General features: G+C 52.3%; 13 protein-coding genes across 13 annotated transcripts; 8 read left to right on the top strand and 5 right to left on the bottom strand.

The window, feature by feature from the left end:
• Positions 1-1148: 1148 nt before the first annotated feature.
• On the bottom strand, positions 1149-1580 carry N7482_006489 (uncharacterized protein; the record flags this gene model as incomplete). Its single annotated transcript, XM_056688614.1, has 1 exon — positions 1149-1580. The coding sequence occupies one exon, from the start codon at positions 1578-1580 to the stop codon at positions 1149-1151; it is 432 nt and encodes a 143-aa protein (XP_056541043.1).
• Positions 1581-1822: 242 nt separating this feature from the next.
• Positions 1823-3591, bottom strand: N7482_006488 (uncharacterized protein; the record flags this gene model as incomplete). The annotated part of the gene is made up of 4 exons (XM_056688613.1): positions 1823-2063; positions 2485-2666; positions 2731-3289; positions 3350-3591. The coding sequence occupies 4 exons, from the start codon at positions 3589-3591 to the stop codon at positions 1823-1825; spliced, it is 1224 nt and encodes a 407-aa protein (XP_056541042.1).
• A 591-nt stretch (positions 3592-4182) lies between these two features.
• Positions 4183-5304, top strand: fip1 (cleavage polyadenylation factor subunit FIP1; the record flags this gene model as incomplete). The annotated part of the gene is made up of 4 exons (XM_056688612.1): positions 4183-4329; positions 4379-4431; positions 4486-5017; positions 5059-5304. 4 exons carry the CDS (start codon positions 4183-4185, stop codon positions 5302-5304), a joined length of 978 nt encoding a protein of 325 aa, XP_056541041.1.
• Positions 5305-5774: 470 nt separating this feature from the next.
• Positions 5775-6448, top strand: N7482_006486 (GroES family chaperonin; the record flags this gene model as incomplete). The annotated part of the gene is made up of 4 exons (XM_056688611.1): positions 5775-5777; positions 5947-6171; positions 6299-6357; positions 6424-6448. 4 exons carry the CDS (start codon positions 5775-5777, stop codon positions 6446-6448), a joined length of 312 nt encoding a protein of 103 aa, XP_056541040.1.
• A 1536-nt stretch (positions 6449-7984) lies between these two features.
• N7482_006485 (TauD/TfdA dioxygenase family protein) lies at positions 7985-9339 on the bottom strand (the record flags this gene model as incomplete). Its single annotated transcript, XM_056688610.1, has 4 exons — positions 7985-8164; positions 8220-8660; positions 8717-8836; positions 8890-9339. The coding sequence occupies 4 exons, from the start codon at positions 9337-9339 to the stop codon at positions 7985-7987; spliced, it is 1191 nt and encodes a 396-aa protein (XP_056541039.1).
• A 981-nt stretch (positions 9340-10320) lies between these two features.
• N7482_006484 (nucleoporin FG repeat-containing protein) lies at positions 10321-12132 on the bottom strand (the record flags this gene model as incomplete). The annotated part of the gene is made up of 3 exons (XM_056688609.1): positions 10321-11272; positions 11331-11720; positions 12059-12132. The coding sequence occupies 3 exons, from the start codon at positions 12130-12132 to the stop codon at positions 10321-10323; spliced, it is 1416 nt and encodes a 471-aa protein (XP_056541038.1).
• Positions 12133-12516: 384 nt separating this feature from the next.
• On the top strand, positions 12517-13998 carry N7482_006483 (uncharacterized protein; the record flags this gene model as incomplete). Its single annotated transcript, XM_056688608.1, has 3 exons — positions 12517-12695; positions 12865-13730; positions 13784-13998. 3 exons carry the CDS (start codon positions 12517-12519, stop codon positions 13996-13998), a joined length of 1260 nt encoding a protein of 419 aa, XP_056541037.1.
• An 847-nt stretch (positions 13999-14845) lies between these two features.
• Positions 14846-15808, top strand: N7482_006482 (uncharacterized protein; the record flags this gene model as incomplete). Its single annotated transcript, XM_056688607.1, has 1 exon — positions 14846-15808. One exon carries the CDS (start codon positions 14846-14848, stop codon positions 15806-15808), a length of 963 nt encoding a protein of 320 aa, XP_056541036.1.
• Positions 15809-16350: 542 nt separating this feature from the next.
• Positions 16351-17340, bottom strand: N7482_006481 (haloacid dehalogenase superfamily protein; the record flags this gene model as incomplete). The annotated part of the gene is made up of 3 exons (XM_056688606.1): positions 16351-17049; positions 17110-17268; positions 17320-17340. The coding sequence occupies 3 exons, from the start codon at positions 17338-17340 to the stop codon at positions 16351-16353; spliced, it is 879 nt and encodes a 292-aa protein (XP_056541035.1).
• Positions 17341-18127: 787 nt separating this feature from the next.
• Positions 18128-19964, top strand: N7482_006480 (uncharacterized protein; the record flags this gene model as incomplete). The annotated part of the gene is made up of 5 exons (XM_056688605.1): positions 18128-18294; positions 18346-18624; positions 18682-18857; positions 18917-19278; positions 19344-19964. 5 exons carry the CDS (start codon positions 18128-18130, stop codon positions 19962-19964), a joined length of 1605 nt encoding a protein of 534 aa, XP_056541034.1.
• Positions 19965-20512: 548 nt separating this feature from the next.
• N7482_006479 (acyl--CoA ligase) lies at positions 20513-22216 on the top strand (the record flags this gene model as incomplete). The annotated part of the gene is made up of 1 exon (XM_056688604.1): positions 20513-22216. The coding sequence occupies one exon, from the start codon at positions 20513-20515 to the stop codon at positions 22214-22216; it is 1704 nt and encodes a 567-aa protein (XP_056541033.1).
• Positions 22217-22758: 542 nt separating this feature from the next.
• N7482_006478 (MFS transporter) lies at positions 22759-24489 on the top strand (the record flags this gene model as incomplete). The annotated part of the gene is made up of 5 exons (XM_056688603.1): positions 22759-22884; positions 22943-22963; positions 23033-23090; positions 23173-23214; positions 23273-24489. The coding sequence occupies 5 exons, from the start codon at positions 22759-22761 to the stop codon at positions 24487-24489; spliced, it is 1464 nt and encodes a 487-aa protein (XP_056541032.1).
• Positions 24490-25104: 615 nt separating this feature from the next.
• N7482_006477 (uncharacterized protein) lies at positions 25105-26854 on the top strand (the record flags this gene model as incomplete). The annotated part of the gene is made up of 5 exons (XM_056688602.1): positions 25105-25286; positions 25368-25585; positions 25645-25826; positions 25877-26218; positions 26276-26854. The coding sequence occupies 5 exons, from the start codon at positions 25105-25107 to the stop codon at positions 26852-26854; spliced, it is 1503 nt and encodes a 500-aa protein (XP_056541031.1).
• Between the last annotated feature and the right edge of the window lie 868 nt (positions 26855-27722).

Below are 27722 nucleotides of genomic sequence, written 5' to 3'. Positions count from 1 at the left end.
TCAAGTGATGATAACAATGCGTCTTCCGTGTGATAGTGTGTAGGTACCTTCGTGTAGTCTTGGTCGATTGCCCACATCCAAAGACAATGCGACTGAAAGGAGACTCGAAACAGACGTGTTCATCTTACATTTCTGATCATTTGGATTATTTATGTACGACCCGTCTTCATCATTGAGTATTGCTGTTGTGGACTTTTTATCATGGTTATCATTCCTTATGAACTGAGTCCCATGGGTGATCAATTGATAGAGGCAGGTAATATATGTACTGTAGGTGGTGGTGATCGTGGTTGTGAAAGTGAGGATGGTATTCGTGACAAAAGTTACCCATACATACTGTACCCAAGCTCGAATAATACAGACTCCACACAAGCTCCTGCACCCCGGATTGACAGGGACGGCGGAACCGACGATCTGGATCGCCAGGCACGATAAGGTAGGGACCGTGCTGGAGCTGGATCTGGATCTGGAGGGGGGCATGGTTCATTGGAATGCGGGTTGGTTGCCGAGGGGTGGAAGTGAGACTGCTTCCGCTGCCCCGAAGGCGCGGCTCACGGGCGAGCGGGAAGGGGATTACCCGATGGGGTTAGGAGGGCATCTGTATACAGATCGGTTGCGATAAGAGGAGTATATCAGAATAGTAGAGGACAAACGATGGGAGTTCGGGGTTCGTTTGACTTTGAGAGAAAGAAACAGTTGGGTTGCAGGTTTGGGCCTTGAATTGGTCGATCTGCAGAAGTAGAAGCCGGGTCTTCGTTTTGATGGATGAAACTATGCCGTACTTACTGAGATACTGATCTAGCTCTACTCGAGAACTTGATGCCAGATAATATTAATGATTTGTCTAGGAAAATATTATCTTATTCTTGAGCTTATCCAAACTTTCCCGTACATTCAATGCGCGAGGATTGTCTACCCCGAACCTGATATGGAGCTGATATAATATACCCATGCCCATGGCCAGGTACAGAGTATGTCTGGTGCCGGCACCTACTGTTTTCCAAAGCGTGCTAGAATCTCATCTTCTGGCGGAAGCTGAGACAACACTGTCGATGGTCGGGCTTGGCGCGAAAGACGAGTGCGATGCTGTGGGTTCGCCGTGGTAGTTTGGGCTTGATAGGTTGGATCAGCACTAAACACGAGACTCTTCATTCATATTGCTTACCAGCTCGAATATTCATGACAGTATGGCCTGGTGGCGGGGGCATCGCCGAAGTCCCTCCGACCTGCGGTCTTGATCTCTTCGAGCTACCAGTCCCGCTCCGCTGGTATCGATGCAGCTGCTCCACTCCTTCTGGACTCAGAGGGAAGCAAGGTGTTTTGGGGGTGCGCACTGTTGGGATCGCTGGCATCGATGGTCCAGGCTGTGTCATGGGCATGGTGGGACCGGGGCGAGACGAGAGTGTATTCAAGGTTTGAGATACGTTCTCCGAAGCGGCTGTCTGCATTCGAGCTTTCATGGCACGAGCCTTGAGCAAGTTGTAGAGACTGGTCATCTGCGTGAGCTTCTTCGACGTCTCGCGGTACAGGTCGACCAGATCCTGATTCTTTTTCTGCAACTGTTCTTGTTCTGATTGCATGTCTGGTGGAAGATCAGCAATGTAAGCGACAGATCTCGATACTTCAGGTTGGCCAATGCAACGAACCTGACATCCTGCCGTGTAGTGTTGAGATCTCCGAGTTTGCATTGTGTATGACCTTGTCCATCTGTGTGCTTAGACTGGCGTATTTTTCGGTGAGGCTCCTTCCTAGGAATTCTTGATAGAATCTGACCATTAGAGTCAGCTGAGAATGTCTACCAACGGCTTCCAGAGATGTGAATCTACATCTCTTGGGTGCTCTGGTATGCCCAGAAGCCTAATGCCCGGCCAGCACACTCCATGATAGTGTTCGGGTCCAGGCCACTCAGCACACTTGTCTTGTAGTCTTCTGTCGGGTTCAGGATGGTTGATACGGCATCATCAGGGTTGGATAGAACGGTCTGGCAGGCAGGGCATCGACGATCATTCGCAGTGGGATGAGAGAGTCCGAGGCCGTCTGCACATCCGAGACAGAAGGTGTGACTAATGCCATCAGTGCCGCACAGTGCCGGCCAATGTAGATGAGACCCACGAGCAAGTCGTTACCACAGCCCTCTCCTTCAGCTGTGCCCTGCATTTGAGCGAATTGCATCGCAAGTGGAAATCCATGATGTGTGTAGAGTGAGTACGGATGGAAGGGTTGGATGGAAGTTGGGAAGTCACCTGAGGTCGGGGAAATGCCTCGCCTGCCAGCAACAAAAAGCGCGTGAATTGAGCTTGTGTCTAGTGTTTCCTCGCAGCACCTGGATATCAACAGCAAAAGACCACCATGAACCCCCGCTAAAAGAAGAATGTATTTCCCAGTGCATCACGCCGTGTAGATGTCATCTTTTCTTCAAACTCCTTCCCTGGCTCATACTCATTCCAAAGGCTGGCCGGGTATATGTGCTTATTTTTTTCGTACCAACGTCGATCTACGACCTTGGTTTCCGTGGCATCTTTGTCCTCACCTTCTATGCTGTGGTCACTGGGACGATATAAGGGATCGTCGTCTGACTTAGCTGGAGGAGGTTTGTCAGAATAATCGAAGAGTAACCCACCAGCCCGAGAGAAACTGGGCACTCGGTTGGCGATGAAATAGTAAAACTCGTAATGCTGGCAAGATGTCAGTTCAGGAGCGACAAGGCACGATATAATCTATAGAACTTACATGTGGAACGATAACATCGCCCTTCACAAGCATCAGATCATCAACACTGATTCGTGCCCATTCCCGGCGACTATCTTTCCGTGCCTTCGAGGCACCGTTGGCTCCACCAGCTCCCAGCTCGGCGCCAACCTTGCGGCATCGGTCCAAAAACAGCCAGACAGGATCCCCCTTCTTCACCTTAACAGATCCAGCAGGTATGCTGGTGCCATCAAACAAGACAAAGGGGATGGCAATCTCGGTATTCTTAACCGCTTCTTGCATCACTAAAAATTCCTTCCGTAGTGTGTCGCGAGCCTGCGCCTCAGCTTCCAATGCGGCCTTAGTCTTCGCTTTAGGAGGAGGCGGCGCGTTCGGATTCGCCTTCATGCGGCGAGCAGCTACAGAGGTACCCTCCTCCATGGGGGTCTTTGAACTGGATCGTGATATGCTCGAGTCGCGCGGTGTCGCGGCGGACTCTTCGCCGGTGTCGTCATTATCATCGCCAAACGAAAGCTTACTCTTCATGAGAGCCTTCTTTTTCTTCTTTTTGGGAGGAGCGTCACTCCGTGGTGTCGAAGACCTGTTGCGATGCGATCAGTTCAGACTTGCAGGAGACGAGAATGCGGCCCTTAGAACTTACCCGTCAGTCACTTCGCCTGCAGAAGGAGTTGCGCTTCGTGAATTACCAGATGCCAGTCGTCCAAGCGACTTATCATGCGCCTCGCGCTCCTTTTGTTCCAAAACCTCTGCGCGCCGCTTGCGAAAGTCGGATAGATGCACGAGGCCGACGGTTTGCGACTTGAGCATCTCCTCGGCGGACACGGTCTGGCCGGTAAACGACCGAGGGGTGGAGGTTCGGCTGTCTTGCTCGGAGGACTCCATCTTGTCTTCTCAGTTGAGCTGTAGATGTGAAGCAATCCGAGTGGGATGTTGCCTTCACTGCAAATCGCTGGATTTCAGTACTGACGTCTTTGGCGCCTGCGCACGTGACTTGTCAGAGCGGCACCGGGGCAGTGGAAACGGGACTTGAATAAAATAGAGTAGAATAATTTAGATCTCTATATGTTGCAATTAAATTCAACCATGTCTGTCTTGCCATCTGCAGGAGAATCAGTCCGTTGGTGAAGGTTGGAGGTGCCACCAAACCCCCCAGGACAGATTATCCAGCATGCTGGCAAAGCGGGAGATATATGCACGGTATTGATATGCCTATGTAGTTACCAATTGGCGAAAATTTAATTAAGTCGGAATTAACCATAGCAATGATTCTGTGAAGTATAATTGAATCACATTCCTGATCTCAAAATTTCACAAATATGTCTCTTGAACTGAAGCTTAACGTGAAGAAATGGAGACCTTGCTGCAAGTGTGCAAACAGTACAAACTCGCCTCCGATCAACCTGCGGAGCATCTCGACCAGATTGTTGCTACATCCACTTGCTCCAAAAGTCTTCGAAATTGAGAGCCAAAACAATGGAAGAAGAAGACGACGACTTTTACGATCCTACAGACTCAGTGCCGGCTGGCCAGGCACAGAACGATGCCCGCAATGCAGCCCCAGAGCAACACCAGGACAGCTACGACGACGAGGAAGAAGAAGTAGAGGTCGAGGATGACGACGTATGCTTACAACTCTTCGCTACCCTTCTCACCTGCTAACTTCAGTCAGGATGACTTCAACATTATCACAGAAGCGCCCGCTGACGCGCCGCCTCCCGAGATGTAAATACTTCTTCCTGTCCACCCAGATTGGACTGTTTTGGCTGACCTTAACAGCTCTCACCCGCGGCATGTGAGCTTACGACAAGAGCCACAGCGACCCACCTCCGCAGACTCATCAATAGTGTCTAAAGCTGCGCCAACTGCTATTCCCCACCTCGATGCCTCTACTCCTGTCCCCGCAACCGCAGCCGCACCTACCGCGAAGCAGGGCGTGCCGCAAAGACCTGGCTCTTCTTATCCAGCCATCCATACTTCTACAATCGATGTCAATGGAAACCCTATCCATCCGACGACGGGGAAGTCTATTATGGCAACCGACATGGATGCCGACTTCCCTACCGACGACAAGCCCTGGCGACGCCCTGGTTCCGATATCACGGACTTCTTCAACTACGGCTTCGACGAGTTCACGTGGGTTAGCTACTGCTTGAAGCAGCAAGAGGTGCGCAAGGAGGTTGCCGACCAGAAGAAACAAATGGACGAGATGCAATCCTTCCTGGGCATGGGAATGCCCCCGATGCCGGCTGCACCACCACCACCACCACCAGGCCCCGCCGTCCAAGGCAATGGCGCCCCCCGATGGGCGGTATGCCGGGCATGCCGGATATGAACCCTGATATGATGCAGGGTATGCTGGCGACTATGATGGCCCAAGGACTCGATCCATCGTCCATGGATCCGATGTCATTCATGCAGCACGCACAATCGATGATGGGCGGCCAGCCCGGTGGCGGCCAGCAAGGCCAACCTGGCTTTGGAGGTCAAGGGCAGAACCAGGGCTTTGGACAAGGAGGACAAGGCCAGATGGGATACGGAGGCTACGAGCAGCGCGGGAATTACGGAGGCGGCCGAGGGCGGGGACGGAGATGGTAATCCTGGTGGCTTTGTAATCCATATAATCGCTTTGGGTTTGCAATTTGAGGGCAAATTGGGTATTGCGGCGTTTTATGCAAATGAAATGAGAATTTAACAGCGTCTATCTCGTGTTCTATTGCGGTTCTTGTAGCTAGGGGTAGCTTCGGCCTGAAGGAACGGAGCTGTGTAACCGGTAGATCACACCGGTTGAACCTTTACAGCGGAAGAATCATGAAAAGAATGTTATTAGAAGAGGACAGGGTATTTACTTTGGACTGAAGAAGAGTTTCTCCCCATAGACCGCATAGAAGCGCTAAGAACCTGAGAGTCGGCGCGGGTTCGTCCCTCGGGAGTCGAAGCTCGCGGTCTTGGCATTCTGGAAATTTCTCGCCGGCAAAGTCCCGATCTTCCCCCGGACACTCCCTCTTCCTTTCTCCATCCCACGCCCATCCCCAACTTCTTGGCTTCAAGACTCCATCTCTATCGCAATGGTATGTTCGCAATGCAATGCAGTGTATACCACTGTCTTAAGCTCGATTCTGAGCTAGAATTCCTGAAACTCTCCCTCGGCACTTCCGCCTTGTACCTTTTCTTCTCCCCGATTCTGCCACCCAGTACCTCTTCTACCCTGATGCAGCAGGCTAATTTTCATCTGTATAGTCTGTCCTCCGCAACATCAAGAGCCTTGCTCCCCTCCTCGACCGCGTCCTGGTCCAGCGCATCAAGCCCGAGACCAAGACTGCCTCCGGCATCTTCCTCCCTGAGAGCAGCGTCAAGGAGCAGAACGAGGCTAAGGTCCTCGCTGTTGGCCCCGGTCTCCTGACCAAGGATGGCAACCGCATCCCCATGGGTGTCACCGCCGGCGACAAGGTTCTGATTCCTCAGGTACGTTGCACCCCAATTGCCTCCGGGGGATTCCGTGGTGTCGCATCAGACCATTGCGCACGCAACTCCCGAACACTGGCTGCATGGCCTAAGTCAACAATTTGATGCTAAATTTTCTTCTTCACAGTTCGGCGGCAGCCCCATCAAGGTGGGCGAGGACGAGTACCACCTCTTCCGGGACTCTGAGTATGTTTACCCCAACCTGGTTTGACCAACCTAACCCCGGGAAACCCCACTAACAACTCTTCACAGGATCCTGGCCAAGATCAACGAGTAAATGGAGTGACCAGCGGTTTTGTCCCTCGTCTTTCTCGTCTTCCCTCACCCTTGTCTAATGCCCTCCATCATCTCCTCAGCTGTAAAAGTTGCCAGGCAGATGAGGACGACATACGACGTGTACCATATCGAAGCGAAGCCACGAGCTCGACCACTCTCAACGATCTCAAGAACAAAAAACATAAAAACCACCAAACAAAGGGGGTGCCACAATACGCCTGTCGAGAATTAACTCCGTCAAGCAACATTCTGGCCCTCCCACTCCTTTTGCATACTGAGTTTTTGAAGCGCTGGATTGGCCTTGGGTCTTGCATGTCTTTGTCCACTGTACTATTAAAACCAAATCCCAACTCGCCATCGGCCCTTTGCTGCATGCCAGGCAGCGGTTGAGTAATTCAATAAAATCCATCTCCCCTCAACGGCCTCTGGTCCTACTACCACCATCATAATCCTGTAAAGAAGTTTGCAGCTACAGCTAGGCTTGCCATGACAACGTCCGTTCAAAGATAACCCAGAATTTGCCCGTGGAAGCCCAGGCCCTACGGACCCACAGACTGCAAACTGACCTGATTTCTATCTGAGCAGTTCAAGGGCCGACTTTATGCTCTTGTGGAATAATGCGAACACTGTCTATTGCGCCCACGCGGGTCAGGAGGAGAGTACAGTACGGATATAGATAAATCGAGTTATTCTCGCGCGTATAGAAGTTACTCTAACTATAGCATTATTGCTAGATAGAAGTCAACAAGGCCGTGACGCCACGCTCACATCACACCTCGTTTAACGCAGGTCATTATCCTCCTTGACTGAAATTCTCACATCAACCTTGAAGTCATGAGATATATTAATTTCAAAAACGACATCGACGAATAAATAGAAAATCGCAAATCCACAACGCCCCACTCCAAGCTATCGCTCCAAGCTACCCTTAAGGTTGGCAAGAGCATCTAGATGCTCGAGTACAACAGGTTGCCCCCATCAACACCGTCCTTCAAGGCCATTCAACCCATGCTATTCCTCGTATAATAAGAGAATCATACTCTGCATGACACCATCAAAAACAGTCACAATTCTCAAATTCAGGAAAGGCTTAAGTTCTGGGGCCACGACTGGGCCGAGACTGCCTAGGCGAGACTGGGGATCAGTATTATCGAGAGAGTGTGGGTATTGTTTGTTGAGGTCAATGAATATAAACGGTGATAAGATGGTACGTGGGTGGGTTGAAGCAATGGGGAAACGACGCGTTGGAGATGTTACAGTCATAGAGGAAGCGCGTCACGATGGAGACGGTGGGAAATTAGGGCTATCATGAAGTAGTGGAAGGAGCGATGCAGCTGCAGCATAAACAGACCATAACCTTCGAGGGCATGTCCCGTCAAAAATTACCACAACCTGGGTGGTGTATGTGTATAGACCGATACAGTTCACAGAATGATGTACTATCAAGAAACAACGCCATTGATTCCGCTAATTCTGAAATTACTTGCATATATCAATCGAGAAGCCCGCTTCTGTCATGTGGAATAGTTTTGACGGCTCAGTCATTGTAGTTTGACTGCCGTGACCCATCCTTATCGACTGCCGGCAGCCCATACAAGGTGGCAAGGTCTTCCTCCTGAGATTTGCCCGACTCCTCCAGAATGGGGCGTTCAGCCTGGACCGCCACACGGACGGCATGCCGTCGATGTGGTGAGAAGCCATAGGAAGCAGAATGTGTCTGGTCATTCCGTCAGCATATATTCTTCCTGTGATGTCTGCCGAGGTGTACATACCGTAGTCCTGTTATCCCAGAAAGCAACGTCATCCTGGCCCCATTGGAAACGAGCATGCATCTCCTGGGTTGTGGCAACCACGTTGGTGAGGTAATTGATGATGGCGTCACTCTCGGCCTTGGGAATACCGATGATCTTGGTGACAAAGCCCGGATTGAAGAAAAGAGCATTCCAGCCAGTAACGGGGTTCGTGCGGATGAGAGGGTGTTTGGTGGTGACCGGGTTACGTCGGACCGGCCGGCCAAGGGCGCGGGAATCGTTTGCTTGCATGTCTGCGGAGTGCAGAGCCGTCAAGCTCCTGAGATAGGTTTGCATAAAGGGGGAGAGGACATCGTAGGCAGCATACTGCGACGACCAGAGTGTATCGCCGCCACCGCCACTGGGCGGGCCAGTTAAGAGTTTCAATGAGGTGTAGGATGGCGGTTGCACCTCATAGGTCACCTAGCCTCGAATGTTAGCAGCTGGTCTATGCCGTTGATTCCTGGAGTGATACGTACATCCGAGTGCCACAAAAAGCTTGGGCTGAACAAAGCGCGGTTATCTCCGGCGTTGTCACCCGAGTAGACAACATGGACATCCTCGAGGCCCTTCTTGCGCGGAACGGCGGTAGTGGCATGCTACAGATCATGAGTATGTCTTTCCAAACATAGAGCGTTTGCAACCAGCATACCTTGTGAAGCTTTCCAAAGTGCCTCCCCAGATCCCGCTGGGCCTCAATATCAAAGTTTGTCTGCGCACGGAAAAAGACGACTCCTCGGTAGGCGATCAGACGGGCCAGGTCATCCTTCTGCGCCCCCGTAAGCTTCGATAAGTCAATGCCGTGAATCTCAGTTCCAATCTTGGGGTTGTAGTCGAAGACGGCGGTGGCATCCTGCAGCAGATTGCGGAATTTCGGGTCGCCCCTCAGGCCGCGGTCCTCATAGGGGGTGTATTCTAAGGCGTCCCAATGAATGTCGGGAAACGAGGGCAGCAGGTCTTCGTGCGCGTAGTCGGTATGATCTGCAACGGCGGTCCGGCCAGGAATATATCCAAATTTGTTGTCGCTGGCAATCACCTTCTTGGGAACGGTGATGTTCCCCACCGATGAAGGTGCCACCGGTACTTCCAATGACGGGGCCATGTCGAGATCTTAAGGCGCAGAAGATCAACACAATATTAGAGTCCTTGGTTGACGGGTGGTAGAAGTATAAAACAAAGTTTAGAGACTTGCAAGGCTACCACAAGTTATATAGACCCAAGGGTTCCGCAGAAAAGAGCGTGGAACCGGGCAACCGTGAGTCAACACCGGAGCCTTCAATCCTCCCATCCTATTGTGGTTGGAAGATCTGGCGTGATTGGGGCTGGTTTCGCAATACCCGGACTGGCCGGGAATGGCGCCATCGACAGCGGCAATCACCTACGCGGAAACCAGCAGTTTGCGCGGGCTGGTTCGGCAGTGACGACACCAAAAATGGAGAAGAGGCAACCCTTCAGTTCCGTGGGCCTCTGAAGGGCGTTCTCCCCAGAAAAGAGCGGCCAGGGGCCGATCACGCCATCACGCCATCTTGCCATCGTCCGCAAGATTTGCCATCGTCGTGGACGGAGCCCCTTGGAAAACCCCCTGGGACGGGAAGAATGAGCGGAGATATCGAAAGTTCACCGCCGCGAGACCATAGCGGTATGCATATCGGTCCTCGGGATAAGCTGCGCGGCCTGTTGATGTGGGGATTGTTGATCGTGGGAGGTTGGCTTTAGCTGCTCCGAAAGTTTAGCCGGGCGATCACGCAAGAGTGGCGGCCACTTGCGCTTGCTTATTTTGCTTGTTTTTGCGCCCGGGGTGGATCGAGCTAGACTCGCGGTCTGGACGCAAGTGCTCTAATTCCTCGGCAACCACTAGCGCATCCCCGTGGAGCTATTATGGGTTCTGGAGTCGACAGTGTACGTACTCCAGACTGTCCGCGGTATCAAACAATCGTCAAACCGGCTGGTGGACGTGGCGCGCCGCGTGAAACTCTACGTCATGTTGTTATGGATCCTTCCGTCAGACATCAAGCACCCTGGTTGTACTGCATACCCAAGGCCAGCCCATTGCATTAGTGTACAGATTCAAAACGCCCGTCCCTCAATTCATCCCGAAACGACCCTCCCCGACCGACAATGGGCCGAGAGTTAACTCCTGCACCTGCTCCGACACACGCCCTAACCTGGCTGCAACGCCCATGATACCAGCCTCCACGTCGCCCAACACAGCCGCCAGGTCATTGACAGCGGATTTGGGTGTTCCGGCACTGGCGCCATCGCGGGACTTGCTGACAAAATCACTAATCTGGCGGTTCAGCGTGAGCTCCACGCCGTGCAGGTGGTCTTCAATCTCCTTCAGATTGCCCTTGTAGCGGTCCAGGACAGAAGCCATCTCGTCCGCTCGCTGCGAAAAGTAGTCCACCAAGTTCACGGGGACGCCATTGATACTGGTAGCGGTAGCCGGGTCACCCTCCACGTCATCAGGCAAAGCAAGGGTATTCCTGCGAGTCGAACGGAGCGCGGATCGATCAACTTGCTGGTCCTGCACTGACCACCAGCCACCACCGCCCGCGGACTGATATTGAAGGGGTAGCTTAAGAGTATCGATGGCACGGAATGCCACCTGTGCCTCCGCTGCATCCCGAGTGACCAGGTTGCGGAGCTGGTCGATGTCGTTGGCGTCATTTTCTAAGGCATGCTGGATGGTCTCTAGCTTCCCTTGCACAAACTCCACGTCATTGGGAATCGAGGCACCCTGCGTCTCGATGGTGGGAAGCATGTCCGCAACTTCATGGCATACTTTCATCTGATTGAGGATGTAGCTATCGACCATCTCGATGTGGTTGCGGATCTCATCGGCACAGCTCTCGAACTTGGTCGTGGGGAGCAGGTTACTGACGTCGACCTTCACACCCTGAACAACTGTCCCCGTTGCGGTGCTTTGCTGGAAAGATGGTTGTGCGCCCTGGGTTGTGTTTTGATTTCCGAACAAAGAAAGCGTAGGTTTTTGGGCTTGCTGTTGCTGCGGTTGTTGAGTACTCTGAGCAGCGCCACTGTCGCGTAGAAATTAGTTGTCGGCCAGTAAACAACAAAAAAGGGTGCTACACTTACAAGAGACCCCCTCCGGTAGTCGAGCCACCAAGGCTAAATGCAGGCTTTGCCTGAGTCTGTGTTGTCGAGTTTGCGCCGAAAAGACCACCTCCTGTCGTCCCCGTTTGTGCAGCACCACTGCCAGTGCCAGCACCGGCCCCTGCTCCGCCAAAGAGGCTGGTGGTCTGCGGTTGTGTGGTTGCCGCCGTCGAGCCTCCGAATAGACCGCCTCCAGTCTGCTGCTGCTGCTGCTGCTGGCCACCCCCGAACATGCTTGATCCGGTAGTTGACGGCTGTGTATTTCCAAAAAGGCCTCCTGCCGGCTTCGACTGTGCTGCCGAGCCGGTATTACCGAAAAGGCCTCCGGTGGTGGGTGCCGCGGTGGATGTGTTCTGGTTGTTGGCGCCGCCACTATGAGAGAGAAAAAACCGTGTTAGCTTGTCTCAGAAACGGAGGGCACCTGTTCGCTCTGTGCTTCTCAAGGGGCCAATTAAACCCGGCTTAGACACGCATAGTGTTTCCCATCAGTCTCATTCATTGGGTATCATTCAAGAAGCATAGTGCATCGAGAAAGATACTTAGATGGACCCACACAGGAAGAAAAGTTGGGACATGACCCGAGCCTTTTCATGCTCAGCAAGGAATGCATAGCATCGAGCGCTGGAAGAACTTGCGGAAGCTTCAAAAGTGGCTGGCGAGCGTAGAGACCGAACGGAACAGGACTAAGGGCAGGTGACGAGAGCACTTACAACAACGAATTTGCCGAGTTGGTGTTGATGCTCAGCCCGCCTGCGGCAGGCGCAGAGGTTTTGGGCGCGAACATGTTCCCAATCGCTTGGAATGAAGGACTGCTATGCGACGGTTCTGTCCAAACACAGCGCGGTGCTGATAAGATTTGCGGGTCGGCGAAAGGTTCCTCCGCGGCCTGGGGCGGGCCAAGCGCGCGACTATTCGAGCAAGTCGCGGCCTTGGCGCCTGCTCGACTCTGTCGTTTTTTAATTCTGATATCTCTCGCGAGCTTCCTCATTTTTGAAATCCCAAGCCCAGAAGTGGAGCTGCACCTAAATTTCTCAGGCATCACTCACTGTGAGGAATCAGCGCGTCGTGTGTTGACCGGGGGCCTGGAACTCTGCCTCCTGAAAAGAAGCCTAATATAGAGCTCGGGCAACTTGCAGATCAAAAGTCCTTTTATCGATATTTTCTCAGGATGGCAATTTCCGACAAAGAAAAAGTCTGGAAGCCAATATGCGTGGCCTCAACAAGTGTGCAAACGGGGCCACCGACCGAATCTACTGATGATAATCACTACAAGTCCGTTATATGGAGCCCTGATGGCACCACACTATTAGCAAACTCAGCCGACCATCACATCAGGTCTTATATTCTGTAAGCTTTATTTTGCTGCTCATTGCCAATTTTGGTACATTCCGGTTCTATCTCATTTACCATTTAACTGGCATTTCCCTTAATAATTGCCTCTTTGTGTACTACACTCGTCATGTGCTCCCAGTTTTGTTCAAGCTTCTCAGTATGCCGTGTACTAATCACAAAACAGTCCCCCGGACCTGCTAGAGATGAAATCTCCACACCATTTATCACCATATTCAACACTTCCTTCAGCAGAGCCTACCTACGCCACAGCGATCTATCCATTCTACAATCTTCAAGATCCATCCACTACTTTATTTCTTTCTTCCGTCCGTGATCATCCAATTAGGCTGGCTTCGACACTTGCTCCAACATCTGTAGCCAGCTATTCATTGGTGAATCCAACAACAGAGGCCTTCATCACGCCACACTCCATCATCTATCCATCCACCCTGGGAGGAACCCACTTTCTGACGGGCTCGGACAGTATGCTTTGCCTTTTTGATGTATCTCGCACAGGGGCAAGTGGCCCAGTCTCATGGATGCCAACAATCCCCAGCAAGCGCAAACAAATTGTTGGTGGAGGAATTGGCATGAAAGGGATTGTTTCGGCTTTGGCCATCAACCCAACTGGCGATGGCATTCTAGCCGCAGGAACCTTCACACGACACGTGGGACTGTATAGTTCAAATGGCTCTGGGGAGCTTCTCGGCACCTTCAGTATTGCAAAAACAGACGCCAACCGCGCTATCGGAGGCAGGGGTGTCACTCAGCTGTCCTGGAGCCCGTGTGGGCGGTACCTGTATATCGCGGAGCGCAAGAGCGACGGCGTCCTGGTATATGACGTTCGAGTCACCGGCCAGATGCTAGGCTATCTTCGGGGGCGCAACGCCATGACAAATCAACGCATGGACATCGACATTGTCTCTGCTGGGGCCGATGGTGCCCATGAAGTCTGGGCAGGGGGCACAGATGGAGTCATGAGGGTATGGAAGAATCCTATCTATTCTGCCGGCGGGCAAGATCCAGATTGGGAGTTCAAGGTGCACGACGGTTTGTGTCTCTGAATGCCTCGTTTGATGTCTCCAAGCACTAATATTTCATAGATGCTGTTTCAAGCACGGTGTTTCATCCAATGGGAAGTGTGGTTGCGACGTGCTCTGGTCAGAGACACCGGGCGGCAGACAACTCGCCAGAGGACGGAAGCTCGGACGGCGGTACGACCCAGGCTGATAATAGCTTGAAGGTATGGTCGATGCCGTTCCTGGACTCCAATGGCCTGGTCGATGACCTAGAGGATGAGGCACAACAAGACCGTTGAGGTAATCTAGCACAAAACGCTGTAGACAAGCTGTTATTTTCTCGGGTCTGCAGGTCTACTCCCTTCACACTGCCACGAAATAATATTGCTTACTACTCTGGTGAACTTGGCGGAGAAGAAGAGGCCAAGCCACAAAGCCCTGAAAGATATTCCACACAGCGTCAGGTCCAGAGATAATGTGGTAGATCTCCTGGCAACCACGTAGAAAAACTCGGTGAAAGATGACGGTGGAAGGCAGGGATTGTGGACGGGGAGGTGTATATCTATGATCAGCAGCCGTGAGTTACCTAATGCAGGCCGATTTTGATTTGGATCAATGGGGGTCCGTAATTGACACGAGGCTAGTCCCTCTAGATCCAAGTCAGACACGGGATACACCCGCAGCCAACTTCATGCAGCCAACTTCACCTCGAACAATAGGCTCAATAGCGTTGTATCTGTAGCCTATCGCTGCCTATATAATTTTATATTCGATCGGGGATTTTCTCTGCATATGACAGCTCCTGGGCCCCACAAGTCTTATTTACTGGTCAATCCTTGCCATGGTCTTAGGCATCAATTCGCTCTGTCTATTTGTTCACCTATTGCCGTCAACTTTAGACAGTATAGGCAACGATATGCTCTTGCATGGACTCGGTTTGTCTCATCACAGCTGAGGGTATTTAGACTGAACCCTATAGACCTTCGAATTCATCCTGTCCGCTTTTCTGCTATGCTCTTCGTCAAAAGACTTGTTGTCGAGAAGAGTTTAACTCTCCCTTTCTGATTCGATTATTCATTCCTTCCATTCGCTCTCTCGTCATCCTAGTCGCTATTAAATCGGTACTTGGGTTAGACTTCAGTCAAGATGGCTTCCAATTTCAACTGGGATTCGCACGAAGAGGACGTCACATCCGGATCTCCTTATCTCTTTTTCGGGGCTGAATCATTCTATTTACATTCCCTCGAGGCTCACGGAGGAGCGTCCCAACCCCTTAACCGATACTTTATGTATTCTGATGCCGCTAATACACAAATCAGCAAGGGTATGCCACTCCTCACCCTCCTTAATGAGAATACGCCTATTGACATCGCAGCCACCTCCGGGTCTCTCTTCCCAGAGGGCACGACTACCACTAGCTCAGCGAGGTCTGGAGTCCAATTCCCGCCGGGGGATTTGCCCCCAACCCCGGCTGCTGTCTCTGTATTCCTCTCGCAGGCTACCTTTGTCCCCCCTGGAGCGTGCCCCGCAAATCTCTGCCCAGAGGGTACGCCTGTCATATCCGCTGCCACCTCCAGACCCCTCTTGGGTGAGGGTACAGATTCCAGGCTTGAGACTTCCGGACATTTACTTACCAGCTATCCTCCCCCCGCGCGGGATGAGACTGGGCATATCGACTGGGATTGGATCGTTGCCTCATCCCTCTCTGGCATTCAGGGCCACACCATGTTCCAGTCATTAGAACACGCCAAACGCTCTCGACTACGGAGTGCAGAGCATCCCGAGGATCTCACCATTCCCCGCACGCCTGAGTTGAAGCGTGCCCTGGTTGCGATGTTGATGAAAGCAATGAGGTCAACATGCCGAGCGATCGATAACCAGAAGACTGTTGATCAGTTCACCAAGTCCCACACAAATGACGAGATGGAGCTTGGTTGTTGGGAAATCTTGGTAAACTGCTTCTGGTTCCTGTTTGCATTCTCACTTGCTTACTCTGAACAGGAGGCCATGATAACCCGCCATGTAGACGGCGCCCCTCGCAATCCCCCCGCAAGATACCGGGAACCTTCTCGAATCATTTTAATAACGTTCTCGACTGCCTGGAGGTGAGCTTACTGCCCTTTGCCGTCGAGCGTTCAATCTTCACATTCGCTAAACCAAGCCCGTAGGCATCCAAAGCGACCTGCAAGAAGGTCCTGAGTCATGCACAAATCACCAGGGTCGTCGAAGACCCAATTGGTTGTACTAAGCGGGTGGCATCCAACCTCCGTGTTAACAAAGCCAAACGAGGCCCGATCCAGGCAGGGAAGGAAATCCTTGCCGCTCGCAAGGAGCGGCAGATGACCCCCGAGTCAGGCTCCGACGTTAAGGGCTGTGTCGAGGTCGAGCTCAATGCGCTCTCAACGAACAAGCGACGTCGGAAGAAATGATGGGGCTCCTCTATGGGATGACATGTTATGGACAACCCTTTCTTCTGTTTGACATTTATGGCCTTTCTTGAATTTTCCTGTTCAATATGGGAGATGAAAAGGCTCACAGAGTGTATGTCCTTTGAGATAATAGTATTGAGTCATGTATTTTGTGGATTTAATGAAGTCTGGTTCTCGTATAGACGCAGGTACTGGTCGTTCTGTAAAAGCCTCTATTCGGTTTCATGGGATCTGAATCCCATACCGCTGGTAAGGGAAATCCTCCAGGGTGCTGAAAATCTGGCCCCAGCCATCTCCAAGCTCTCCAGGTGACCCTGCTCCCTTGATGCGCCAGGCCTGAAGCTCTTCCGCTTCCTTCTCGGGGGCCGTTTTTTCCTCCTCCTTGTGTTCACCAGTTCGACCAGCAAGAACTTCATCCTCGCGCCCTTTGTACGTCTCCAGCAGACCTGGGTGGGGACACCAGACTACTTGCATGCCAGCACGGCGTCCGGCTTCGACACCAGGAACCGCATCCTCGAAGACAAGACACTCCTCTGGCTTGATCTCGGTCTTACCCTGGCTACGCAGGTCTGCGTTGATGGTCTCCAATGCCAGCAGGTAAATATCAGGCAGCGGCTTGCCTCGTCCCTTGCCGATACGAGGATCATCTCCAAGAACACGGTGCACCTGGGGGAATACAGAGAACAGATCTGTCAGGTGGTCGGTTTTCAGCTTGAAATTCCTGCTGTTCGACGACGTGGCCAGGGCAATGTACACCGGCTGGTCAGTACATTGTGTTGACACAAGGTTGGACAGCAACGTTGAAACCCCTGGAAGTGGTTGGCACTGAGGGAAATACTTTGCTTGCAGGGAGGCCTGCTTGACGGCGGTCTCCTCCGGGGTGATGGGGAGTTGTGCCCAGTCGTGGAAGATCTTGCTTGCCTGTGGGGGTTGTGAGTGCTGCATTCTCGATACTCATGGAAAACATGCCAATTATCATACCTCAGGCTGTGGACGTCCTTGAAGCTGTGCCTTGACCGCCCAGGGAAGATTGGGTTTGCCATACATCTGAAGCACTTCGTTCGTGATCTGGGTGTATCTGTCCTCGGAGTCGATCAACAAGCCGTCCATGTCGAAAAGACATGCCCGGATGCGGGGGGCCTATCATATGTGTCAATTGGACGCTGAGCGGTATGTGGAACGGGACAGTACATACTCCTGGTTCAGCGCCATGGTGTAACTTTGTCTATTTACGGTTTGTGAAGGCGGGGGAAGGCTGACCGTCGATAAGACGGCTGCGGGGTGGTTTATCAGAGGTCCCGTGATCGGGCTCCGGAGAATGTCTGAGTGCGAAGAATGATTTGCAATAGACTGTCAGAGAGTCTTGTGTCTATCTCGAAACTGCTCTTGATGTCTGCTTGAAATACCTCCCCGAATGATCTCGTCGGTGGTACAATCGTCAGGAGCAGGCCGGATTGTGCAAGGCCGAGGCCTCCTGAATCACAGTGTTTATTGCGATACGGGGCTTCTCTTCCCCACCAAATGGCATGCGACGTACAGGACGATGCCAACAGCTCTTGATTTCACAAAGGCCACGAGCTCAATCTGATATAGAAAAAGCAGACAAAAAAAAGACGTGGCCTATCCAATCACCATGGGAAAGCCTTCAACTTGCCAGTGTCAGGAACGGGCCATGTGAATTACAGCATTGCCAAATCACATTTAACCTATCCAGGAGCTGACTGAATCTCCAAACACTCCGTGATCGAAAATGCCGTTTATTGTTCTTCATCGGCAGCGGCATTTCATTTGCTTACCCGAGGAGGTCGGAAATCCCCCGGTGATCCGTCATGACAACCCTCGACCCCACTTGAGGTGAGAGGGCATTTCAAACCCGATTGCCGCACTCTGTGTGGGGAAGATTTGAGTGATGACCTGCGAAGTGCGCCTTCATCTCCCACTCTGAAAGAATTACCATTCCAAGTCTCCAAAGTAGGCCGTTATCGTGTGATTCGACGCCATGGCAACGATCATAACAACCAGCAGATTGGGCCAGATTCAGGGAAGGACCAGAGATGGCCTGACCCAGTACCTGGGAATTAAATACGCAAATCTGAAAAATCGCCTTGCCGACGCTGAATTGATTGAGGAACGACAGGGAGATCTCCTCGATGCAACCGCTGATGGGTAGGTTTGCTTGCGCGACAATCTCGAACGTTATGTTGATCTGGATTGTAGACCTACGGCATTATCGCTTCCAGTGGGATGCGACATTGAACTACGCCATGTCCAGCAGCCCTTGCCTATGAAAGAATTTCGCCAGTCGGATCTTGATTGTCTCAACCTCAATATTGCGGTACCATCGGACGCTACTTCGTCATCGAAGCTACCCGTCTTGTTCTTCATTCATGGCGGTGGCCTGTTTATCGGTGCCAATTCATGGCCACAATACGATCTCACTCGACTAGGAAAGCTATCAATCGAGAGGAAGCTGCCGGTAGTGATAGTGACCATCAAGTAAGAGCACCTGTCTCGTTCTGATCTGTTCTTGAACAACGGCCAACCCCCATCTAGTTATCGATTGGGTGCGCCAGGATTCCTTACATCCAAGGAACTTCGCGATGCAGGATACAATTCCAACAATGGTCTGCGTGATCAACGTGTGGCACTGGAATGGGTACATAAGCACATTCGTGACTTTGGTGGAGACCCGGATAATATCACCGCGGGCGGGATGAGTGCTGGTGGAGGTACGCATCCAGACGCTCCTGATTTTGGTCGCGAAGGTTAATTTTTTTTTTTTTTCTAGCCTCGGTGACATATCTTCTACAGTCGCAAACGCCACTGTTCAAACGCGCAATTGCAATGAGTGGTACATCACTGCTCGTTCAGGCCCTTCCCTACGAGGTACATGAAGACAACTATGAAAAGGCGATGGCCCAGTTGGGCCTGGCAGATGCTTCGGCTGAGGACCGGATCAAAGCACTGTTAGACATGCCGGGGCAGGAACTAGTTGCCAAGCTTCCCCCATCTATCTTATTTGTTCCCGCTCTCGATGGCGATATAATATATCCGGGCGTGACATATGCAGAGCTTGGAAGGCTGCAATCAAAGGTTTTTTCAGGAAAACATTGGTGCAAGGATTTGTTGATCGGAGATGCTGAAATAGATGTACGTCGATGTTGGCCCGTCCAGTCTGTAACCGCACTCTGCCTAACAAGAACCTCTAAATCCAGGCAAGCATTTTTGAATACCTTGCGCCACAGATGAAGGTCAACGGTGCCAAGCGCTTTATAGCGGCGCTCGAAGAAACTCTTGCGTCATACCCCCAGATCGTTCAGCGCATTCTGGACGCATATCGAATCTCCGAGGGCACTTCCGATGAGATGGCGATATCTTCTATTCTCGCCTTTTTTACCGACATATTGTTCCACGCATCGACGCTCAGTTTTGCCAGGGGCTGGAATGGCAATGCCTATGTATACTATTTCAATGAGGGTAACCCCTGGGACGGACCATGGAAAGGTCGCGCAAATCACATCCTCGACGTGACCTACCTCTTCCAGAATTTCCTCGAGTACCTGAATCCAGAACAAGAGGCAGTCTGCAAAGCATTTGCCGAGGACGTTTTCAATTTCTGCCACGGCACTGCCCCGTGGCCAGCTGTTACTCCTGGGGAGATCAACACGGGATTTACGGCAAGAGTTTACGGTCCCAGCCAGCAGGGAGTCATTGCTAGCGTTGCACGACAAGCGTTCGATGGCCAGACCTTGCGTAGAAGCGTTCTTTTTGAATGTTCGTCCGTGGTGTCGCTTGACGATTTGGCCAAGGTTTTTGTGGCTTTCCGATCCAGTTGACGATGATTCTGGATTGGGCACATATCAACGCGACTTCAATTTTAGGTCATTCCACGTACTAGCCGCGTGGACATCCGCCCTATCTAGACAGAGGAATCCGCGTCTTCATAGTCAATCGAGGGCTCCAAAGAATATTTGACGTATGACGATAGCCTCGAGCTCAATTATGCCGGCTAATATAAGGTACCGCCTGAACATCCATCCCCCGTCGCGATTAATAATCAGACCGAGGGTTCTGGACAAGGCCGAGCCGACGAGAGAACGCCCGCAGAGGAACGCGGCCAGGGGCTCGAGCATACCGCGGGATCTGGGGATCTCATTGGTGGGCGGACCGGCATGTGGGGATCGCATCGGTCGGCTCACACGGCAAACTCCAGCCGCGGCTCTTGCTCCGACCGCTGCCAATCGGAATCTCTGAGCTGCGCCAATCTTGATGTTCGATTTCTCGAACATTGTTTAATTAAGTTGACAGGCAGCCTGCGACGTGAACTTGTTGGAGTCGATTCTGCCTTTTCCTGACCCCTTTTTCCACCACCACTTCTTCAAAAATGCCTGCGAAAATCTATCGGTCGCCATACCCAGATCTCCCGATCGAATCGGTAGATCTAGTCTCCTACTTGCTCTCGAATCCTCATAATACCCCATTGGACCGGCCCCTATACATTGACGCTGTCTCTGAAAAGCAGTATACTTTGGGTGATGTCATTCAGCGAATTAAGTCGCTGGCAAGTGGGCTGAAGCACACGTTTGGTCTGAAGGCGGATGATTTGGTCGCCTTGTTGAGCCCCAATTCCATCGAATATCCCATCGCATGCCATTCGATTGTCGGGGCTGGTGCCATCGTGTCCCCGTCGAGTGCGGCCTTGACGGTGCTGGAACTGAATGCTCAGCTCAAGACCAGCCGGGCTCGGTTCATTATTGTCCACTCGTCCTTGCTCGACACGGCCCAGAAGGCAGTGAAGGGCACGTCTGTTGAGAAGATTATTCTCCTAGACGGCGCCTCGCCAATCAATGGCCAGCCTACATGCGAGTACTTGGCCAGCACATGTGCTCCTGCCCCGCTCACCCCAATCCAGCCCTCGGAAGCCTCCAAGAAGATTGCGTTCGTCTGCTTCTCCTCTGGTACATCTGGTCCCTCGAAGGGTGTTATCACGACGCACCAGAACCTCACCTCTAACATGCAACAATGGCACGCCCACCTACTCGAAACTGGTACTCCCGCGCAGCGAATCAAGCGTAACACCGCAGTCGCCTTTCTGCCGTTCAGCCATATCTATGGACTCAACCTATACCTGTGCCAGTGCTTGCTCTGGGGAACATCAGTGGTGGTCATGGCCAAATTTGACTTGGACCGATACCTGGAGTGTGTCCAGAAGTATCGACCTGATGAGCTTGCCTTCGTGCCTCCAATCGCGCTCATGCTCATCAAGGACCCTCGTGTAGCCAAGTACGACCTCAGCAGTGTGAGGCGGACTCTGTCTGCTGCTGCCCCCCTCACGAACGAGCTATCAGCTGCCCTGGAGGCGAAATTCAAGACAACTTGGGGAACGGAGGTCTTCTGTACGCAGTCATTTGGGCTTACCGAGACATCGCCCATGGTCACTGCTTGTCCGAATGACCGCATGGATAAGCGCAAATCAGGCGTCGGCTGCATTACCAACAACATGGAGATCCGCTTCGTGGACCCCGATACTATGGAAGATGCCGCCGTCAATCCCGATGGATCGACCCAGCCTGCAGAGCTCTGGTGCCGTGGCCCTAATGTGAGCCGTGGGTATCTTAACAATGAAGAAGCGACCAAGAATGCATTCCATGTCGACTCGGATGGATCGAAGTGGTTCCGCACCGGCGATATCGCCACTATCGACCAAGAAGGCTACATCACCATCCAGGATCGCATCAAGGAGATGATCAAATATAAGGGCCTCCAGGTTATTCCCAGCGAACTTGAAGGCAAACTGATCGACCACCCGGATGTTGAGGATGCCGGCGTTGTTGGTGTGTGGGTCGACGAGCGAGCGACCGAGCTCCCTCTGGCGTTTATTGTTCTCAGTCACCAGGCCAAGGGCAAAGACCTCAAAACCGTCACAGATGGAATCCACTCATGGTTGAACCCGAAGATTGCGAACCACAAGCGACTCCGCGGTGGTATTCATGTGCTGGATCAGATCCCGAAGAGTCCCAGCGGAAAGATTTTGCGGAGACAGCTCAAGGATCTTCTGAAGAGCAAGAAGCCCAAAGCACACCTGTGAGCCGGAATATTGTTCCAAGGCTATATAGTCGTCGCCATGCGTTATTTAAACCTGTTTCGGTCATACTTAGCCCCTGCCTGCGATCTCCATGCATACATGCAAGTGTTCTCAGCGAGTTGATACCAGCCGTTGCCTGTCTAGATCAGCCCATAATTCCAATTGTGCCAACATCTGCATGCTCTAATAAGTTAGTGTAATAGGTTAGTGAAGGAGCGGTGGCCCGATATGGCATCTGATAAAGACCGTGGGAAAACTGGAAAAATGCCCGGAACGGCGCGCCGTCCGCGGAGCCCGCGGGCCCCGCTCGTCGGGATGCAATCCACCTCCGTCAGATTACGGCACAATTCTTCGCGTCTCAGTCGTCATGGCTAAGATATAAAGAGAACTAAGCTTCCGACACTGTCTTCTCTACGGAGACACACCATTATCCCTATTCTGCGTGCACGGCGATCACCATCCCAAAGGAGATCAATCCGGCAAGCTTGGCTTGCCCAATGTGACGTCGTGTAGGACCCGCTTTCCTTCTTATACTTTGTGCCACCATGGGGTCATGGAATAATATCTTGGCCTTCCTCCGTGGTGGACGCAGCTCCACTCGGCCGAGGCTCTTAGAGCTCCGGTCCGCGAGGTGGTTCATTCTGTTCACTGTTTCTTTTGCTGCGAGCACAGTACGTGTAGGCCCATGCAAGTTGTATTGAGGAAAGTCGGTGGCTAACTTGTCGGTAGGATATTGTCATGTATGGGCTGGTATGTTGTTCAGCGATGCGGTTTATGTTTATGCAAGCATCGCTCTTGTGAGACTAACGATTGGACCAGATTGTGCCTGTCACACCTACGGCCTTGGAGCGCAGGGTGGGCCTCGCTGCAGATCAAGGTAAGCTACTGTTCCTATTCTAATGCAATTATCATTACATTAACAGATCGTCGCACTTGATAAGTTCAAACATGGACATCAGTTCTCCTAGCTTTGTACTCTGCGTCCATGCTAGCCCTTTCCCGTATGCCTTCCCTTCTACTCTACTCAACCGAATAAATCTGTGCTAACGCCTCGGTCAGCTATAATCGGGTATATTGCGGACCGAGCTGAGTCCCGGCGATGGCCGTTCCTCCTTGGTTTAATTCTTCTAGCGGCCGCAACTGCCTTGCTATGCGTTGGAACCAACATCGGTCTCTGGATTGCCGGTCGCGTATTCCAAGGTGCCACTGCGGCAGTCGTCTGGACCGTTGGCATCGCACTGTTGGTTGATACCGTGGGGAAAGAAGGCCTGGGACAAGCCATTGGATATGTATCCATGTCCCTCAGTGTCGGCACGCTGGCTGGTCCTCTTCTTGGCGGCGTCCTCTACCAAGATGGTGGTTACTATTCTGTTTTTGGGCTTGCCTTCGGCTTGATTGGGATTGATATCTTCCTGCGGCTAATATTGATCGAGAAAAGCCATGCTGCGCGGTGGCTCGTTTCGGAGGGCAAGCCTTCATCGCCCGAGCACCATGGCAGAGAAACGATCCTAGACGGAAGTACACAGAATCTGCCCGCAGCCAGCGATCATGTATCGGCGGAGAACTCCGAAAAGCCTTCAATTCGCGCTCGAAATCCCTTCGGGCAGGCCGTCACTCTCTTGAGCTCTCCTCGTCTCGTCGTTTCGCTCTGGGGCTACTTTATCGTGTCTTTGGTTCTCACCTCTTTCGACAGTGTGCTCCCGCTTTTCGTTCAGAAGACCTTTGGCTGGCAGCAGACTGGCCAAGGACTCGTGTTCATTCCCCTGATGGTCCCGCACATCATGGACCCCGTGACTGGTTATATGATTGATCTATACCCACGTGCCCCCCGTTACATCGCGGCCGGTGCCTTTCTCTGCGCTGTTCCTGTTGCCGTTCTTCTGCGCCTCGTCACTGAGAACACCATGCATGATAAGATTGTACTTTGTGTGTTGTTGGCGCTGCTGGGCCTTTGTGAGGCTGTCGCAATGCCTCCTCTTGTCGCGGAGGTCTTCCACGCTGTTAAGGAGAAGGAAGACGAATCGCCTGACAGTTTTGGCAAAGGGGGTGCGATGGCGCTAGCCTTTGGTTTGTCCAACATGGGCTTCGCAGCAGGCAGTTTGATCGGACCGTTCTTCGCGGGCTTCATTCGACAGGATGCTGGTTGGGGTACTATGGGGTGGGCCATGGCCCTCGTCTCCGGAGTGTCTGCTCTTCCTGTTCTCTTATTTCTTGGAGGTTGGATCGGAAGGAAGCCGCCGCCTCCAAATGGCCCTGCTCAATGCATGTCGGACTGAAATATAGTCTGGATCCCTGTTTGCATTTTTGGACATATTTTCACGAACATCTCCACGCCTTTGCCTGTCTAACAGACGCATTTCTCCTCTCATATACATCCTGTACAGTTATGACAACAATAGATCCTCTTACCATAGTTAAAACAATATTTTACGCATTCCTATTGGTGACAAAAAGAATGCTAAAGTGTCTGCCTTCGTGCCTGGTTATATCTATCTCTAAGGTGTAGTTAACAGGCCAAGCCCTATCTTTACAATCAAGGAGGACTTCAAAACGAGCCAACTCAGTTGAGGGTCTTTTGTATTGCTGGCCATTCATTGTCCAAGTGACTCTGACCAATACTTTACTCAGACAAGCCACTTCCCCGACATCCGTCCCTCCCAGCCGAAGCAGAGACCACACACCCCGCAGAGTGGGTGCCCCGCTCGGAGCCCCACGGCCCCCCAAGCTGGGAGAATTATGGGCTGGGACCGCCCGACCTGGCGCCAAGTGGGCAGCTCGGGATTTGAGGAGGGTGGTAATAGCCGTGTGTTCACACGGGACATGCTGAATATTTGCCCGTGCTCATAGCTAGTTCCCTTGTAATAATTGTTTTGCTTGACTACTCACTAATCATGGCCCCAGAAGTCGCGCACCAGGCTCTTAATGCCATTTTCCAGGGTTCTCAGCACGATGAGGACGGCGTTTCCGTTCATAAATTTCTCGGTATCAAATATGCCAGTGTTCCGGCGCGCTTTGAGAGGGCTGTGCCGGTAGCAAACTTTGCTGGGGCCGTTGTTGATGCTACGAAATACGGGTATGCTATATGTGCTCTATTTAAATAGATTTGCAAAGTGATTTGTTCTTCAGAGTTTCCGGTGCTGACATGCTCGATCAGTCCGAGGTGTCCTCAGGTGGACATCGATGTGCGGCATCTACTGCGGATTCCCGAGGACTTTACCATCGCCCCAGAGGCGGAGGATGAATTTGAATGTTTGAATCTCGAGATCACTTGCCCTCCAGCATCCTCGGGTTGTCTGCCTTTGCCGGTGCTAGTCTGGATTCATGGTGGCTCTCAGGTTGTCACGTTCTGCTCTGCGGCATCCAAGATTTGCAGTATGTTCCTAGGTAGATTCTCTCGACAAGCATGCCACGGCTGACCAAGCAAACAATAGATCCGACGAAGATTGTGGCCGACTCTATTAGAGCAGGAAAGCCGATTGTGTTTGTGTCTATCAACTATCGACTCAATATCTTCGGCTTTGGCGACGGCAAGGAGAAGAACCTTGGTCTGAAGGATCAGCGGCTTGGTATTGACTGGGTGCGCAAGAATATTGCATCCTTCGGCGGTGACTCGGTGAGTGACTTGCGATCCTTCGTCCTATACCACGTGCTCAGTTTTTGTAGGACAATATCACTCTCTCGGGGGAGAGTGCTGGTGCTGTCTATACTCATGCGCATCTTATCACCGGTCCACCGGTCAAGAGAGCCGCCTTAGCATCGGGTACTTTATATTTGTCATCGCCGCTGCCTCTGGAGCGAGGCAATGGCTTGATTAAAACCCTGGAAGCGAAGGTTCAAGACCTGGGCCAGCCTTCACTCCGAGAATCATCTGTGCCAGCTCTGATGCAGGCCCTGAAAGACTGCAATGTGAATACAATGTGGATTCAGGAAGAGCCCGAGCTGGAAAACTGGGAAACCAAACCTGAGCAAGTCGATGAGCTTATGATTGGAGATACGGAGTATGAGGTGAGCTCAAGGCCATTCCCATGCGCTTTTTATGCATCTAACCTGATTGCTGTATAGTCCGTCATTTGGCGCAATGGCATCGAGCTCTTCGATGGTGAAACTATCGCTGCCGCATTTGGACGTGACGAGCAATGGGGCACCAGGCTCCGCAAGTTGTACCACGTCGTGGCCGATCGTCCTACGGCTGCAAAGCTAGGCGCCTTGGATCTTGTGAATGATGCTCGCTACACGCTGCCCGTGGAGCTGATCGCCGATAAGCTCCAGAGGGCCAACAAAAGAGTCTACAAGTATGTTGTTGACCAGGCTAATCCGTGGCAACCATCTAGCCGATCCCACCATGCGGTAGATCTCCTGTTGCTCTTTGACGGCGTGGACCTGTCCTTCAACCCTGCCGCGCAAGCCGTGGGACAGGAGATGCGGCAGCGCTGGATTAGTTTCGTTTCGGGACAAGGACCATGGTCTGAGGACCATCGCTTCGCATTTGGGCCTCTGGGCGAATGCAAGGAGATCAACGAGACACAGTTTGCTGCTCGACGACGAGTTGAGCACTGCAAGTTGCTCAAAGAGGCCGGCACAGGCGCTTATCTGCCCATTATTGTTGCGCTGACTGCTGGGCGCATCAGTCTGCTCAATTAGAATAGCCACCAGAATACCCAACATCAATAGACTTCATCAATTCTGCTCAAGAATATGGATTGCCGGTGTTTCGGGCTCGGTCCACTCTTTCCACGTGTGCATATGCATAGATTCAACCCGGCTGCATGATGAGCACCCCCTAATTGCGTAACGAATCCTCCATTGGCCCGAGCCCTCGTAGCTTGTATTTCGGTTGTTATGTATCAGGTTCGCCTCCGAACACCGTGATTCAGTGATCCAGTGCTATTCGGCAGTTGTTGACACTGCTCATTACCGCGCCGCCCATTCCCGCCCATCGTCGCGCAGGGCCTGACAACGACCCACCTTCCTCTGGTGCAAAGCAGTGGATCGCGGACCAGACCAGAAGGACCGAAATAATCAGAACGGCCACAAGCGGAGGTCTGTTTTCACCTCACATCCGCATCACATCACCGCCTCCACTGTTACTCAGGCCTGACTCATGTGGGGTCGCAGTGCCCGCGAAACAAATGCCCCCAGTGAGCAAGGCACCGGACAGCCCCACCACGCCCGCGAGCGAATCGCCATTAGCGGCCCGGGGAGGTCGGCAGAGTGTAGTTCATTCGAGATGCCGAATTGTATGAGACCTGGGAGTGACTCTGGGCCCGAGGTAGGCCACACGCCCGTTTTGCCAACTTTGGGTTCCCAATCTCGCGCTCCGCTGATTGCTGACCAACGCGGCCGCGATGATGAGAGTCCTGTCTTCTGCCCGTGTGGATCGTGCGGGTGGGATTTGGGATATCCTGGGCCCCAGTGGTTTGCTCGGTTGCGGTCTGGGGGTCAAGGAGTGTGTGACCCCACAGCCTTAAGTATAAGGAGGGCGGGTGTCCCGAAGGTGGTAGTGATTTGT

This window comes from Penicillium canariense (genome assembly GCF_028826845.1).
Source record: "Penicillium canariense strain IBT 26290 chromosome Unknown utg000004l_segment0_segment0, whole genome shotgun sequence".
Classification (NCBI taxonomy): domain Eukaryota; kingdom Fungi; phylum Ascomycota; class Eurotiomycetes; order Eurotiales; family Aspergillaceae; genus Penicillium; species Penicillium canariense.
The sequence above is the reverse complement of the archived record's forward strand: the minus strand, read 5'-3'. Positions and strand labels throughout refer to the sequence as shown.